Source organism: Nannobrachium achirus (genome assembly GCF_963921795.1).
Source record: "Nannobrachium achirus genome assembly, chromosome: 4".
NCBI lineage: Eukaryota > Metazoa > Chordata > Actinopteri > Myctophiformes > Myctophidae > Nannobrachium > Nannobrachium achirus.
Window position 1 is genome coordinate 44,316,495 of NC_137813.1, and position 13,954 is coordinate 44,330,448.

Consider the following 13,954-nt stretch of genomic DNA (forward strand, 5'->3'; position numbering starts at 1 on the left):
TCAGCGACCGGGTCGCAAAATCGAGCGACCGGGTCGCTAAATGGAGCGACCGGGTCGCTAAATCACCGACCGCGGCACTAAAGCGAGCGACCGGGTCGCTAAATGGAGCGACCGGGTCGCTAAATCACCGACCGCGGCACTAAAGCGAGCGACCGGGTCGCTAAATCGACCGACTGGGACGCTAATTCCATCGACCGGGACGCTAATTCCACCGACTGGGACGCTAATCCAGCGACCGGTTAGGTAAATCCACCGACCGGTGGTCGCTTCCACCGACCTACTAACCCTAACCCTAACCCTAACCCTAAACCTAACCTCAGTAACCTTACCTCAGTTAGGCTAACCTGCCACGCAACCTCCCGACCGTTACCTCAGTTAGGCTAACCTGCCACGCAACCTCCCGACCGGGTCGCTAAATCACCGACCGCGTCGCTAAATCACCGACCGCGTCGCTAAAGCGAGCGACCGGGTCGCTAAATCGACCGACTGGGGCGAAAATCTTCCGACCGGGTCGCTAAATCTACCGACCTAAAACTGCAGGCAGGTCGGTAGATTTAGCGACCGGGTCGGTCGATTTAGCGGCGCGGTCGGTGATTTAGCGACCCGGTCGCTCGATTTAGCGACCCGGTCGCTGAAAACTACCGACCACGTCGCGACCCGGTTGTAGGTCGCTAAATGATCTCGCTCCTACTGGGCCGTGCACAACCTGCATTTATCAGCCTACAGCCATAGTTCGGTGCGACCACATTATTTTCCCCCCTCCATTGTGCAGATGGTGGTTTTCACTGTTGTTCTCCAGTGTGTATACACCGGTGATTCTTCAGTCTATCTAACCGACTAAAAGTCTTGGAACACTGTTTACAGATGAATGGCTTTTCTCCAATGTGGATTAGCAGGTGACTCTTCAGGTGACCTAACTGACTGAAACCCTTGTCACACTCTTTACAGTGGAAAGGTTTTTCTCCAGTGTGGATACGTTGGTGACTCTTCAGGTCACCTAACTGATTAAAACGCTTGTCACACTGTTTACAGATGAAAGGTTTTTCTCCAGTGTGAATACGCTGGTGACTCTTCAGGTGACCTAACTGATTGAAACTCTTGTCACACTGTTTACAGATGAAAGGTTTTTCTCCAGTGTGAATACGCTGGTGACTCTTCAGGTTGTTTAAATGACTGAAATCCTTGTCACACTGTTTACAGTGAAAAGGTTTCTCTCCAGAGTGCATTAGCAAGTGCCTCTTCAGGTTATTTAACTGACTGAAACTCTTGTCACACTCCTTACAGTGGAAAGGTTGTTCTCCAGTGTGTATACTCTGGTGTCTCTCTAGGTTATTTAACCAATTGAAACTCTTGTCACACTCTTTACAGTGGAAAGGTTTTTCTCCTGTGTGGATTGACAGGTGTGTCTTCAGGTGACTTAACTTACTGAAACTCTTGTCACACTGTTTACAGATGTGAGTTTTCTTGTAAGCCAGCTGATCTGTCTTGTTGTCTTCTCCTGGCTGAGTTAAAGTCTTGGTAAACATGTGATGACTGCAATATATTGATTTGTCTGTGTCTCCTTGTTCCTGGCTGGTTACAGTTCTGGTGGTTTGCTGGAAGGATTCTGAGGGGATCTGTCCATTTATGGGCATTTGGCAGTAGAGGTCATCATGACTCGACTGAGATCTGAAGTATGTACAATCAGAAGAGCAGACCTTAGTCTGGCAGGATTGAGAACACGGACAAAACATGGACTGTGTTAGGAATAGGGAGTTTTAGGTTCTGTTGGGTAATGGACAATGTATTTATCCTCTTTCTGACTCCCTACATTATCCATCCTCTGGTCCCTGTGGAATGAAGTGGAATTCAAAAAATATTTTCAAATCTTTATACAATGCTGAGCAGAGCTCTGTCTGACCTCACTCACAACACAAACGGTCGCCATGCATGCCTGACAACACCGATGTGCGCAGGCTGCCGCCCCTCCAAATTTGCGCAAGAGTGACACCATCAATACTGTATGACATCACCACCATGACGGAAGAGATCGTGATGGAAGAGATCCACGTAGATGCCACGCCGTAATTAGATCCAGTTTATTTATTTTTGAGCGGTGCAAACCACTCCTATGTTTCACTTTGTGTGTAGGGTTTCAGCTGGTCTCCTGGCAACACGAGAGCAGTCAGTCAGTAGAACGTGTATTTTATTTACAGGGTTCCAACACATCTTTACCAATTAATTTTCAAAACTTTTCCAGAATATTCAACCAGATTTCCAGGACTATATAACAATAATTCAGCTCAATAACAGGTCGCTTACTACTATGCGCAATGCCCAAAGACAGGTAGTGTATGCCAGTGGTTCTCAACCTTTTCAGGCTGTGACCCCCGAAATAATCATATTTGAACTGGGGACCCCGGCACCCTGACGAGCACTAAGAGTTGAGGAATTTTGTATAACACGGTTTTGTGAAAATAGCCGATCTATATGCTCACAACGCCTCGCAACGCGAGGCGTTGTGAGCATGTAGATCTGCTATTCTCACAATTTCTGCCTCTAATATTTGACAATTTGGCCAATGTTTAATTTGTCATTTCAGAGGTATTAACAAAATCAATAAAAGACAATGCATAGCTATTTTTTTCCAGGACCTTCCAGGACCCTTGATCAATTCCTAAACTTTTCCAGTACTGGAAGAATATTTTTCTAATTTCAAAATATTTCCAGGAATTTCATGACCGTGGGAACCCTGGAGCAGTCAGTCAGTAGAACATGTATTTTATTTAGTACCTGTGAGGTGGTGGAGGACGTAGAGGGGGAGGGGGAGGCTGGCGGGCTAAGGGTGGAGCAGGGCAGGTTGAGGGTGACGTAGTGCTCGTGGCTGCTGACTATACGGGTGAAGTCCATCCTCAGGGCACTCAGAGAGCTGGGGTTCTGGGCCGTGTGCAGCATCTTGGCAATCTGAGAACAACAAACAGGCAGAGAGTTATGATGATGATCTTATTCAGTATGGATGTGCATTGGCTATTTTAATTTGCACGCTGAAGTTGAGTACCGTTTCCTTCTAGTCAACTTCTGACGAAGGCAACGTTCAATGCAGTCGGGCAGAAAACCATCTTGATAATGTCCATACTTTGTTTATTAACTGCCCTATTTTGTATTTGTTAACCCATTCAGAACGGGTACCGTACACTATATTGTGTATCATTATTGTATGCTTTAACTATTGAAAAATAGCAGATATACAAGCTCACAGCGCGGCACCGAGTGCCGCGCTGCAAGCTTGTAGATCTGCTATTTTTGAAAAATCTTGAAAATTAGAATCTTGACCCGCTTTAAGTGTCTTTTGAATCCTTCTAAGAATTTTTGAAAAACCTATGTTTCTATGTCAGCAATCTGGCTAGCCATCGTCAAAGAAAAGGTCCTTTTCACTTGGTTCAGTTGGTCTGTTCTTGAGAGACTACTATGTCAGTGGTTCTCAAACCTTTTCATGTTAAGGACCCCAAAAATGATATTTATTTATTTTGTCCATTTCCAGGAAAAGTAACAGTTTTGGACCTACAAAGTTTCTTCCTGACAGCAAAGATATGTAGGAGTAATGTGAGTTAATTGAGTAGAGCAGGGTTCCCCAATTAGTTTTCCCCAAGGGTTGAATCATGTCTAGGGTACCAAGCCGAGGGCCACAACATTGCAGGGTACGACAGTGGCGTTCCCACTACTCCAGCGACAGTTCAGATATCGTTGTTGTCGGGTGAAAATCTTGTATGTCCAAAACCGTTCGTTTTGCATTTATCATTTAAAAAATGATTTAAACTAGTGAAAACAGCCGATCTACAAGCACACAAAGCCTCGCACCGCGAGGCATTGTGTGCTTGTTAGGCCTGTCAGAATGAAATTCGTTTTTCGACTATAATTCGAATATTAAAGAAATGGATGAAAGTCGAATACTTCAATTACTATTCGAAATGTAAAAAAAAAAAGAAAAAAAAAATTATATAAAAAAAAGTAAACAAAAAACGTTTTTCCTGACCTCCCATTGCGAAAATAAATGCCTTCATCAAGTCACAAATGATCAACAATTACGTGTGTACATGGCATGCACCAGTGGTGCAGTGGTGATTCAATGTTAGGGGGGTCGCGAACGTCGCTCGACACCTACTATACACTATACACAGTGTTGGGAAAGTTCACTTTAAAAACGAACTAGTTCAAGTTCAAGTTCAGAACTTCAAAAATGAACTAGTTCATTTTTAGTTCATAATTCCCCATTATGAACTAAAGTTCATGGTTCCCCAAAATGAACTACATAGTTCTTTTTTAGTTCTTTTTTTAACCATATTTTTTTATACTTTTGGCTATTCAAAAAAAGGAAAACAAATATATATAAAGGTCTATATATATATAAATGTTTAGACGTTGCTGCATGCTATTATTTGTCAAAATTATTGACTCAGCCCATATAGAACCACACACAGCAATAATTTCATCCAACTTAACATTGAGGTGCCCACAATATTTATGTGCCCACTGCCTAGTTCCCAGTCTTCCTGCACCCTTATTGTGAAGGGCTGAATTTAATAACCATGTTATTGTCTCATTGTGTGAAATATCATAATATTCAAAACAAATATTTGACTCCAATTGATTCCCCACACAGTATTGACTTGATATAGCAATAAAAAAATATATATATTACACAGCAGTTGTGGGAAAACTAAGACATTGTTCAAAAAACACAATTCCGATTTTGGTCATTTTGGAAATAGGGCAAAACATATATTTTTCTTCAATCTACTGTCTTGACACTCTAACCAAAATTGTTCTATAAACCATAATCTACAAATTGGAAGTGAAAGAAACTTTAACACACATTTGAAATGAAAACAAAAAATTACATGTACAAGGAACCCCACTAGAAAAAAAAAAAAAAATTACATGTACAAGGAACCCCACTAGAAGGCAGACGTTTCTAAACCGTGCACAGCATGTTTCCGCGTTGGTTAAAATAGCTGATCTACAAGCTCACGTTGTCTCGTGGATGCGACGCGTTGTGAGCTTGCAGATCAGCTATTTTCGCCGTGCAACACACATAGGACAAAGTATAGTCAGTCAGGCTTGCGAGACGAGGAGGAGATTCACAGTGCAGCAGCAGAGTGCAGACAGCACCGCATATCGGAACGTTCACGAGATGCAGTAGGCACTGCTGCGTGCTGCTGCGTGCAGTGCCTACTATTGGAGCATGTGAATGAAAAGAGAGACGAGAGGAGCAGAGGACAGACGACCGCGGAGGCGCGGACCGCCGCATGAACGGCCGACGAACGCCGACGAACGTCGTTCACGGGCGTCAGAATGACCGCGTTCGACAATATCGTTCATCAAGCGAAAACAATTACGTTCAGTTCACGTTCGCCCAAAATATGAACGTGTTCATGAACGATCGTTCTTTGAACGCGTTCGGGTACAACACTGACTATACAGGTCTATTGATATGCAGTGGACACAGCACTGTGAGTGAGACACCCGACACCGTCCACCGTGTGCATCGCTGCTGTGCGGAGCCCTGCTCTCCTCTCCTTTCTTCATTGTATTAGCTGGTTAGCGTTAGCTACTTGGCTATTTCTCCAAGCTTCACTTGAAAGTAACAGTTAAGAAACTTATTACAACAGCGGACAGCCAAAGACTAATGTAATATTTGTCCGTCAGTAACTAGAGGAGCTGGCTTTTACGCTCTGCTCTGCTCCTCTGTCCTCTCTCTCTCCGCACTGCTCTCTGGTACGCGCTGGACAGACACGTGCAGCATGCTGTCTAAACAAGCAATATAGCTGCTAGCCACGCCTCCGGCCGATCTACAAGCCCACAGCCCGTCGATAATGCAATGTAGTTAGGGCTTGTAGCTTAGCTTTTTTTTCCCAGCCTGTTATAGCATCTGAATTTGCGCACATAATGTGCTTATTATTTTACAACTATACATTTTATAAAAAATATTTTATATATACATATAAAAAAATTAAAAAAAAAAAAAAAACTACATTTTATATATTAAAGTTGTACTATGTAACTTTTTTTATAAAACAAATCTTAAAATTCTCCTAACTATTAAAACACAAAAGTTTTAGAAGATCCGCGCCGTGAATTTCAGCCTGTAAAGCCTTCTCTATATGTAAACTGAGATCCTTGCCGTGGACCGGATCTCGCGCCAAAATTGCGTCATCACACTACCGGCCAATCACAGCGAGGGTTATACAACTGCCGGCCAATCACATCGCATCTTGAAGTGGGGTCGCCATTTTGTTGTCGCCGGTTTGTACCATCCAGTCTCTAGGTAATTTCGCCTACCAGGCAGGGTGAAGGAGTGTATCTCTGGAATTACTGAACGCACAGGAACAAGGGACCCCTCCAAAGATAGATCTCAGCGAGGTGGAGGCAGACGCGGGGGTCTGAAGGTACGAAAAACGGCCGAAAGACGCGGACGCGACCGCGGTTCGCTATAGGGCTAATGACCACTAGGTGAGCAACTTACACAGTATGGCTTTAAATCAACTATTCGACTATTTTCGAAAATTATAAAAATGAATGAATGAAATTCGAATGGGATTTTAGAGGCAAACTGACAGGCCTAGTGCTTGTAGATCTGCTGTTTTCACTACTTTTGTGAGGCGGCCTTGAATAATGAAGCAGGGCTTTACTTTGCGAAAGAACGTACAAATTTGGAGATACAAGGTTTCCACCTGACAACGACGATATACTAGTGTTGTTGCTGCTCTTATACCACCATTATTACTGGGGTTGGTGGGGGCCTGACAGTAGCCCCCCACGGGCCGCCTATTGGGGAACCCTGGAGTAGAGGAATGCATGCGTGTATGCGTGTGTGTGTGTGTGTGTGTGTGTGTGTGTGTGTGTGCGTGTGTGGGTGCGTGCGTGCGTGTGTGTGTGTGTGTGTGTCTGTGTGCGTGTGTGTGTGTGTGTGCGTGCGCGCGCTTGCACCTGTTTGTAGTAGGTGCGGATGAGGTTGAACACAAAGCCCCGGTCCATCAGAGACAGCAGGTCATTCAGGAAGAAGGCCAGACTGCTGTTCAGTCTCTCCACAAGCTCCACATCCTGACAGGCACGCAGAGATGAAAGTTAATGAGGCTAATGGTGCATCAACAATAGGGCAACATTAGCATGTGATCGGGTGCTGCTGACCACCGGCATTCCCTAAAAGCAGCAGACAATTAGTTTCTTTGCTGACAAAACCTGGCAACCGCCGTCTTATCTCTGGAACACATTGGCTTAGCAACTTTTAGTGGTTACTCAGCTCATTGAAAACAAAACAGGCACTTCCAAGTGAACAATCCACTCCTCGATTTGCTCGTGTAGTGGCACAGGCGTCGTTTGCGGGTTCCGTACCTCAGCGGTTCTCAACCTTTCAGGCAGTGACCCCCTAAATAATCATATTATCCCCCCCACCCTGACGAGCACTAAGAGGCATTACATTTTGTATAACATGGTTCTATTGTGAAAATAGCAGATCTACATGCTCACAACGCCTTGCAACAGGAGGCTTTGTGAGCATGTAGATCGTCTATTTTCACAATTTCTACCTCTAATATTTGACAATTTGGCCAAAGTTAATTTGTCATTTTAGAGGTATTAAAAGGTCCTGAAATTGTCTACAGAAATGTGCATATACCCTCTATACACCTAAACGTTATGTTGGTTTGTTAACTGTTGAGTGAGAAAGCTATGTTGCACATTAAGTTGATCATCTGGGGACCCCCCAATATAATTTGGGGACCCCCCCCCCCCCCCCCCCCCGGTTGATAAACACTGCCGTACCTTATGGCATCGACTGGCGATATCTGCACTTATGGCACAGACGAGAGCAGCGATGTCGTCCACAAAGCGGTCGGGGAAGCGCTGGCGTCTGGGGAGGTCCAGCTTAGAGGACAGGAATAAGTGGTGGGACATGCTCTTTGTCTGGAACACAGGAAACAAGAAGAGAGGCCAATAGATGTTTTATGAAATCATTGCTGTTCTTTTATACATTACACAGTAAAAGGCAACATATTCAATTCACCACAGAAACAGGTAAATGGATTACCAAGGACTCTTTATGTACTCATTTACAAGTCCCCATTTAAAATCTCAAAATTTTAAAACAGAATAATACAAATAACACAAACGATACATACACTCCCTCACTGTATCCACTCCTATCCATTCCACTTTCACTGTACTACAATTTCTTATTTTGTTTTGTCGTTTTGGTATATCACAGCCGTTCATGTCCAAATAATACATTCATTGTGCCCTCTTTCATTGTGCCTCTTCCAACTATAGGCTAATTCTGAGACAATCCAGATCAATGGACTTTTGCTTCCATTTTGTGAGGCAACACCAGATGTTCCAGTGTGTCACGTATGTGAGGTTGATGGAGCGTAGGGACAATTTCATATCACGATTATTGTGTCAAAATAAATCGATATCGCTTATCGTCCCGTCCCTAATGGAGTGGTACCACATACTGACCATGAGCTGGAAGAAGAACCAGGCCTGCTGCAGGGCGGCCTCCCTCACGGCACTGGTGCTGACCACCCACTGGAGAGCCAGCTCCTCATGGAGCAGCTGCACACACACCCAGGAGAAACACACACAAACTATGTTCACTCTTAGTTTACACCAGGAAAACAACTTGTGGTAAAAGACTAGACTCTGAAAAACAGCTGCACTACGCTTTTAAGATTAAAGGCTGGCTCTGTTTTCTGTAGTGAACTGTAATTGTGGCGTGTGGAGATTGATTTGCTCAAAACACCAACAACTCATCGGAATGGTCCGTCCTTAACTCTCAAATACCTGGAACGCGCCCGAGTCGCGTTAGATTTTAACCACTTTAACCATTATAGTATGCTTTAACTTTAGAAAAATAGCAGATATACAAGCTCACAGCGCGGCACCGAGTGCCGCGCTGCGAGCTTGTAGATCTGCTATTTTTGAAAAATCTTGAAAATGTGTGCAAGTCTTTGAATATCTTTGACCCGATCCTTTACCCGACTTCTAAATCCTACCTCTAAATCAGTGGTTCTCAAACTTTTTCATGTCAAGGACCCCCAAAATTACAGGTATTTAGCCACGGACCCCATCTCAAAATATGTTGTTCCAGGGACCCCCCAGAAGCAAATATTTGAGTTACAAATGTTTGCTTTTAAATAAATTAGATATATTCGAAGACTTGCAAAGAAAGAAAAATCTGGATTTTTCAAAAATAGCAGATCTACAAGCTCGCAGCGCGGCACTCGGAGCCGCGCTGTGAGCTTGTATATCTGCTATTTTTCAATAGTTAAAGCAGTCAATAATCCTAGGCCTAAATGTGTTAATTTGGAGATCAAAACAACTTTTCAAACTATGGAACTGTATGAAATAGTAAAGAACAAAAGAGGGGCTTAAACACTGGCCATAAATCCCAGTAATGAAAACGGAACAGTTTAACATCTTATTCAACTATGAGTCCTACTGTATGAGCATGTCATAAGAAACCACGTTCAAAGACTTCAATAACAAAATGATCACACCCACGTTATGAATGGAAAATGATGGACAACAATGAATGTTAAGACAATGTGTTAGTATGTTTTAGTGTTATGCCAGGTTTACCTTCTTGGCAATCTGCCTTGTGGGAACTGAACAGAAGCTGGAACTGTCCAGAAAGGCAGACATGCGGTTGCAGCCGCGCTCACTTGCCTGACATGGGAGTGATGGTGAGGGTGGACACATAGACATGAGGACAAAGAGGATGTGAGGAAAGCATGGAGAAGAGATGGCTATGTGTGGTGGCCAGAGAGCTCCTTTCCTTTACAAACAAAACACTGCCATTTCTCCCAGTAGGCCTCTCGTCAAACTGAACTTGTTCACAGTGGAATCTGAGTGTTTGTTTTGCCACTTTCTACCCGGCGTCCCTATTTTGGGCATGCCACGGCGAAAGACTTCAGACATTTTCAAGGAGCAGATCCACAATCTCGCAATCTCTTGTGAGCTTGTAGATCTGCTTAAATGTTCAATTTAAGTATAAAATAGGGCTTAAGTCGTTGACTCAGAGTTTAACCCAGAGTTAAATTAACACTCCAGAAGTGTGTTGTGTTCAATGGGTTACAAGGAAAATGTTAAATCTTGTGACTGACGGACATCTTTGACCCCACTGGTTAACGTCTCTTCCACCAGTGGGATGGAAGCTGTGCGCCCAACCAATTTCCTCAAGGCTTTTAGACGGCTAAATAAGAGCTTAGGAGCTTGAAAGGATGATCTCTGAAGAATGCACATAAACAAACAGACAGGACAGGACAGGAAGAGATGAGCCGACAGAGTGGTTTCAGAGACAGAGGCAGTGCCAGACGGTGACAAAACGGTGACACACACGGATTCAACCCCTGAGAATGGAGAAGACAGTTAAGGCAGAGGCGGGCGCGATGGGAGGATGGTGGTGGTGGGGGTGGTGTGGGACCGAGTGATTCTGGGATGGAGGCAAAAGACAACGAGGGGTGAAGTTGAGTGTACATGGGGAGGGGAGAGGTGAGGTGAGGGGGGGTTCGGCACCTGCTTGAGCTCACAGCTGGAGTTGGGGTTCCGACGAAGCACAGCTCGGGAGCCCCCGGGGGCGTAAGCAGAGTTTACCCAGGAGTGGGAGCGATCTATCCCCTGCCATCACAGCCACCAGACAGACACAAACACAAGCGCACGCACGCGCACAGACAAACACATACACGCACGCGCGCAGACAAACACATACACGCACGCGCGCAGACAAACACATACACGCACGCGCGCAGACAAACACATACACAGACACGCGCGCAGACAAAGAGCAGCGAGAGGCAGGGAGGAAGAGAGGGAAAGAAGGGAGATAACGATAAGGACAGATTCATGGAATAAGAGGGGAGGGAGGGAAGGAGTAGAGCGTAGACAATAAACTAAAAGAAGAGTTGAAGAGGGGGGGGGGGAGCACAGGAAACACAACAGACAGAGGCAACACAGCGTGATTTGCATAATTTGGCATCAGTAGTGCAATTAATTGTTGGTACAGAAGTTCATACGCAGTTAACTCTAATGAGTTCTAAAGGTAAAAACAAAATACCTGTAAGAAGAAACTGTTAAATATAAAGACTGCACAGCAAAATCCTACAGTATGTAGGTATGCACATGGTCAACATCAATCTGGACTGCACAACCACAGGACAAAAGTTAGCGGCTACACAATGCAACATTTAGCACTACAGTATAATGGCTGATTTATACTTTATATATACAGATCAATCTCAGAATCTCTTAGAATATTTTGTAAAAAAGCATGGAGATGCCATAGCACCCCAACTGACTTCGGAAACTTCCTATTGGACTTCAAGCAACTCTGACAGTGACTTCATAAGGTTGACATTTCTCTAATATAAAACCAGTAAGACTCCCTAATCGGGAGATAAGCGACCGTAGGTGGCTTATGTCCACAAATAGGGCAACAATTTTTTTTCCCCAAATCTTCCTGATGCATGTTGATGACATGAGTGTAGACATGCTGTGTAGTGATATTCGTGTTTTTAGGGCAAAAACTGTAGGAGCAGTGTCCAAAAATGTGTTTTAAAAATCGGCCTGAAGGTGGCGCTAGAATAGGGCCATGTGAGAAATGAGGGGTGGGGTCTCCGCGTTGCCTTGGCGGACGAATAGGTACCGGCCCCGGCTCTCCCGGACGCTCCTAGCCCGAGTTACGGCATTTTATGTGCGCTGCAGTGGCAGGGGGTCCTCCACTGGGGGCGCCACCACTTTTGCATCCGTTCTGGATCACCAGGAGTCGGTGGTCCCCAGGAATTCCCCGTGAGCAGCCCCGTTGGGGTGGTCATTTGGTCATTTTTGCACATTTGGTCATTTTTTACATCTGGGGGTCCCCCAGGGACCTGGGGGTCCCTGGGGCTCCGGGGGTCCTTGGAGGTTGTAGTTTGGCAGGCAAGGAGTGTGTGTGTAAAATCTGGCATGGATCGGGTCAACGGGTGCGGAGATATAAGCAGGGAAAAAGTGTGACGTGTGACGTGTGAGCACATTTGGTCATTTTTTACATCTGGGGGTCCCCCAGGGACCTGGGGGTCCCTGGGGCTCCGGGGGTCCTTGGAGGTTGTAGTTTGGCAGTCAAGGAGTGTGTGTGCAAAATTTGGCATGGATGGGGGCAACGGTTGTGGAGATATGAGCAGGGCAAAAGTGTGACGGACTCACTGACTGACTGACTGACTGACTGACTGACGCACAGACAGCCCGTGGAGGTTTTGGTAGTAAATGCGACCTACGGTCGCAATAGATCCTTGTTTTGAGTGGTCTTGTGTAATATTGTAATATTTTGAAATCTGGATTTTTTTTTATTTGAACAAAAAAAGGTTTGGAATAATTCACAGAATGTGAAATGTATCTAGAATATACCAGTAAGACTCCCTAATCGGGAGATAAGCGACCGTAGGTCACTTATCTCCACAAATAGAGCAAAAATGTGTTTTTCCAAAATCTTCCTGATCCATGTTGATGACATGAGTGTAGACATACTGTGTAGTGATTTTCGTGATTTTAGGGCAAAATCTGAATCTGCCTCATGGTGGCGCTAGAGGGCCATGTGAGAAATGAGGGGTGGGGTCTCCGCGCCGCCAAGGCGGACGAATAGGTACCGGCCCCGGCTCTCCCGGTCGCTCCTAGCCCGAGTTACGGCATTTTATGTGAGCTGCAGTGGCAGGGGGTCCTCCACTGGGGGCGCCACCACTTTTGCATCCGTTCTGGAGCACCAGGAGTGGGTGGTCCCCGGGAATGCCCCGTGAGCAGCCCCGTTGGGGTGGTCATTTGGTAATTTTTGCACATGTGCTCATTTTTTACACTTGGGGGTCCCCGAGGGAGCTGGGGGTCCCTGGAGCTCCGGGGGTCCTTGGAGGTTGTAGTTTGGCAGGTAAGGAGTGTGTGTGCAAAATCTGGCATGGATCGGGGCAACGGTTGCGGAGATATGAGCAGGGCAAAAGTGTGACGTGTGACGTGTGTGACGGACGGACGGACGGACACCTCGAGCAGCTTTCTGTAGTAAGTGCGACCTACGGTCGCAATGAAAATGTCAAGGAATATATGAACGTTTCAAGAATATTTATTTTACAAACTATTCTAATTTTCGGAGATTGATCTGTATGTTGAGTGGCATGCTGTACACCAACAATAACAGATTTACAAACTCACAACGCGTTGTCAGTGCGTTACACCGACACGCAACTAAATACAAGTCACCCTTATCTTCATAAGGTCAAGGTCATCTGTGAATAGGAGACGCAGTAGAAGACTGTCTAAGATTGGCTTAGGGATGCAAAAACATGAAAACAAAACACAACACAAAACTCAAGCTTGGTATGACATCTCACTAATCCACAGTCAAAAACAAATAAGCAACGGCAATTCTGCTGACACAAGTGATGCTCTCAGCTAAACAACCATACAATCTACACATTAGGGCATTCACCAAATATTCGAATATCAAAGTCACTATTCGACGTTGTTCACAGAAGTCGAATATTCGCTTTTTTTTTTGTATTGTTTTCTCTTTAAAAAATATATAGTTTATAAAGCTTGGCGAGATAGGAAGTCATAAGAATGAGTTGTCAATGCCCCTGGTGGATGAATTTGTTAATGCTCTATACCAGGGCTTCTCAAACCTTTTTAGGCCGTGACCCCAAAATAAACATATTTGAACTGGGGACCCCCACCCTGACAAGCACTTGGAATTGTAGGTATTACATTTAATGTGACTCGGTTCCGCAGATAACCGTTGCGAGGCGTTGTGAGCATGTAGATCAGCTATTTTCACAATGTTCGCCTCTTGCTTACTTAATATTTGACAGTCCTGTCGAATACTCGACTATTCGAATACTTTGAGGTTGAATAATTCGAATACTAAAAATCACTATTCGTGAATGCCCTACTACACATGCAGTCC

The 13,954-nt window shown here is 44.9% G+C and overlaps 1 protein-coding gene across 9 annotated transcripts in view; it reads right to left on the minus strand.

Annotated features, from left to right (window-relative positions):
- The window catches only part of dock6 (dedicator of cytokinesis 6), a 114,003-nt gene that overhangs the window by 41,540 nt on the left and 58,509 nt on the right, over window positions 1-13,954 (minus strand). For 7 of the 9 annotated variants that reach the window (XM_080724672.1, XM_080724671.1, XM_080724675.1 and 4 more), the window contains exons 23-27: window positions 10,552-10,653; window positions 8,494-8,589; window positions 7,801-7,941; window positions 6,967-7,080; window positions 2,773-2,943 (exon numbers count right to left, since the gene is read on the minus strand). In XM_080724672.1, the coding sequence (XP_080580798.1) occupies window positions 2,773-2,943; window positions 6,967-7,080; window positions 7,801-7,941; window positions 8,494-8,589; window positions 10,552-10,653 (624 nt within the window). Of the gene's footprint in view, window positions 1-2,772; window positions 2,944-6,966; window positions 7,081-7,800; window positions 7,942-8,493; window positions 8,590-9,615; window positions 9,703-10,551; window positions 10,654-13,954 lie in introns of all 9 variants that reach the window. The other 2 variants (XM_080724670.1, XM_080724669.1) reach the window with 1 other exon arrangement.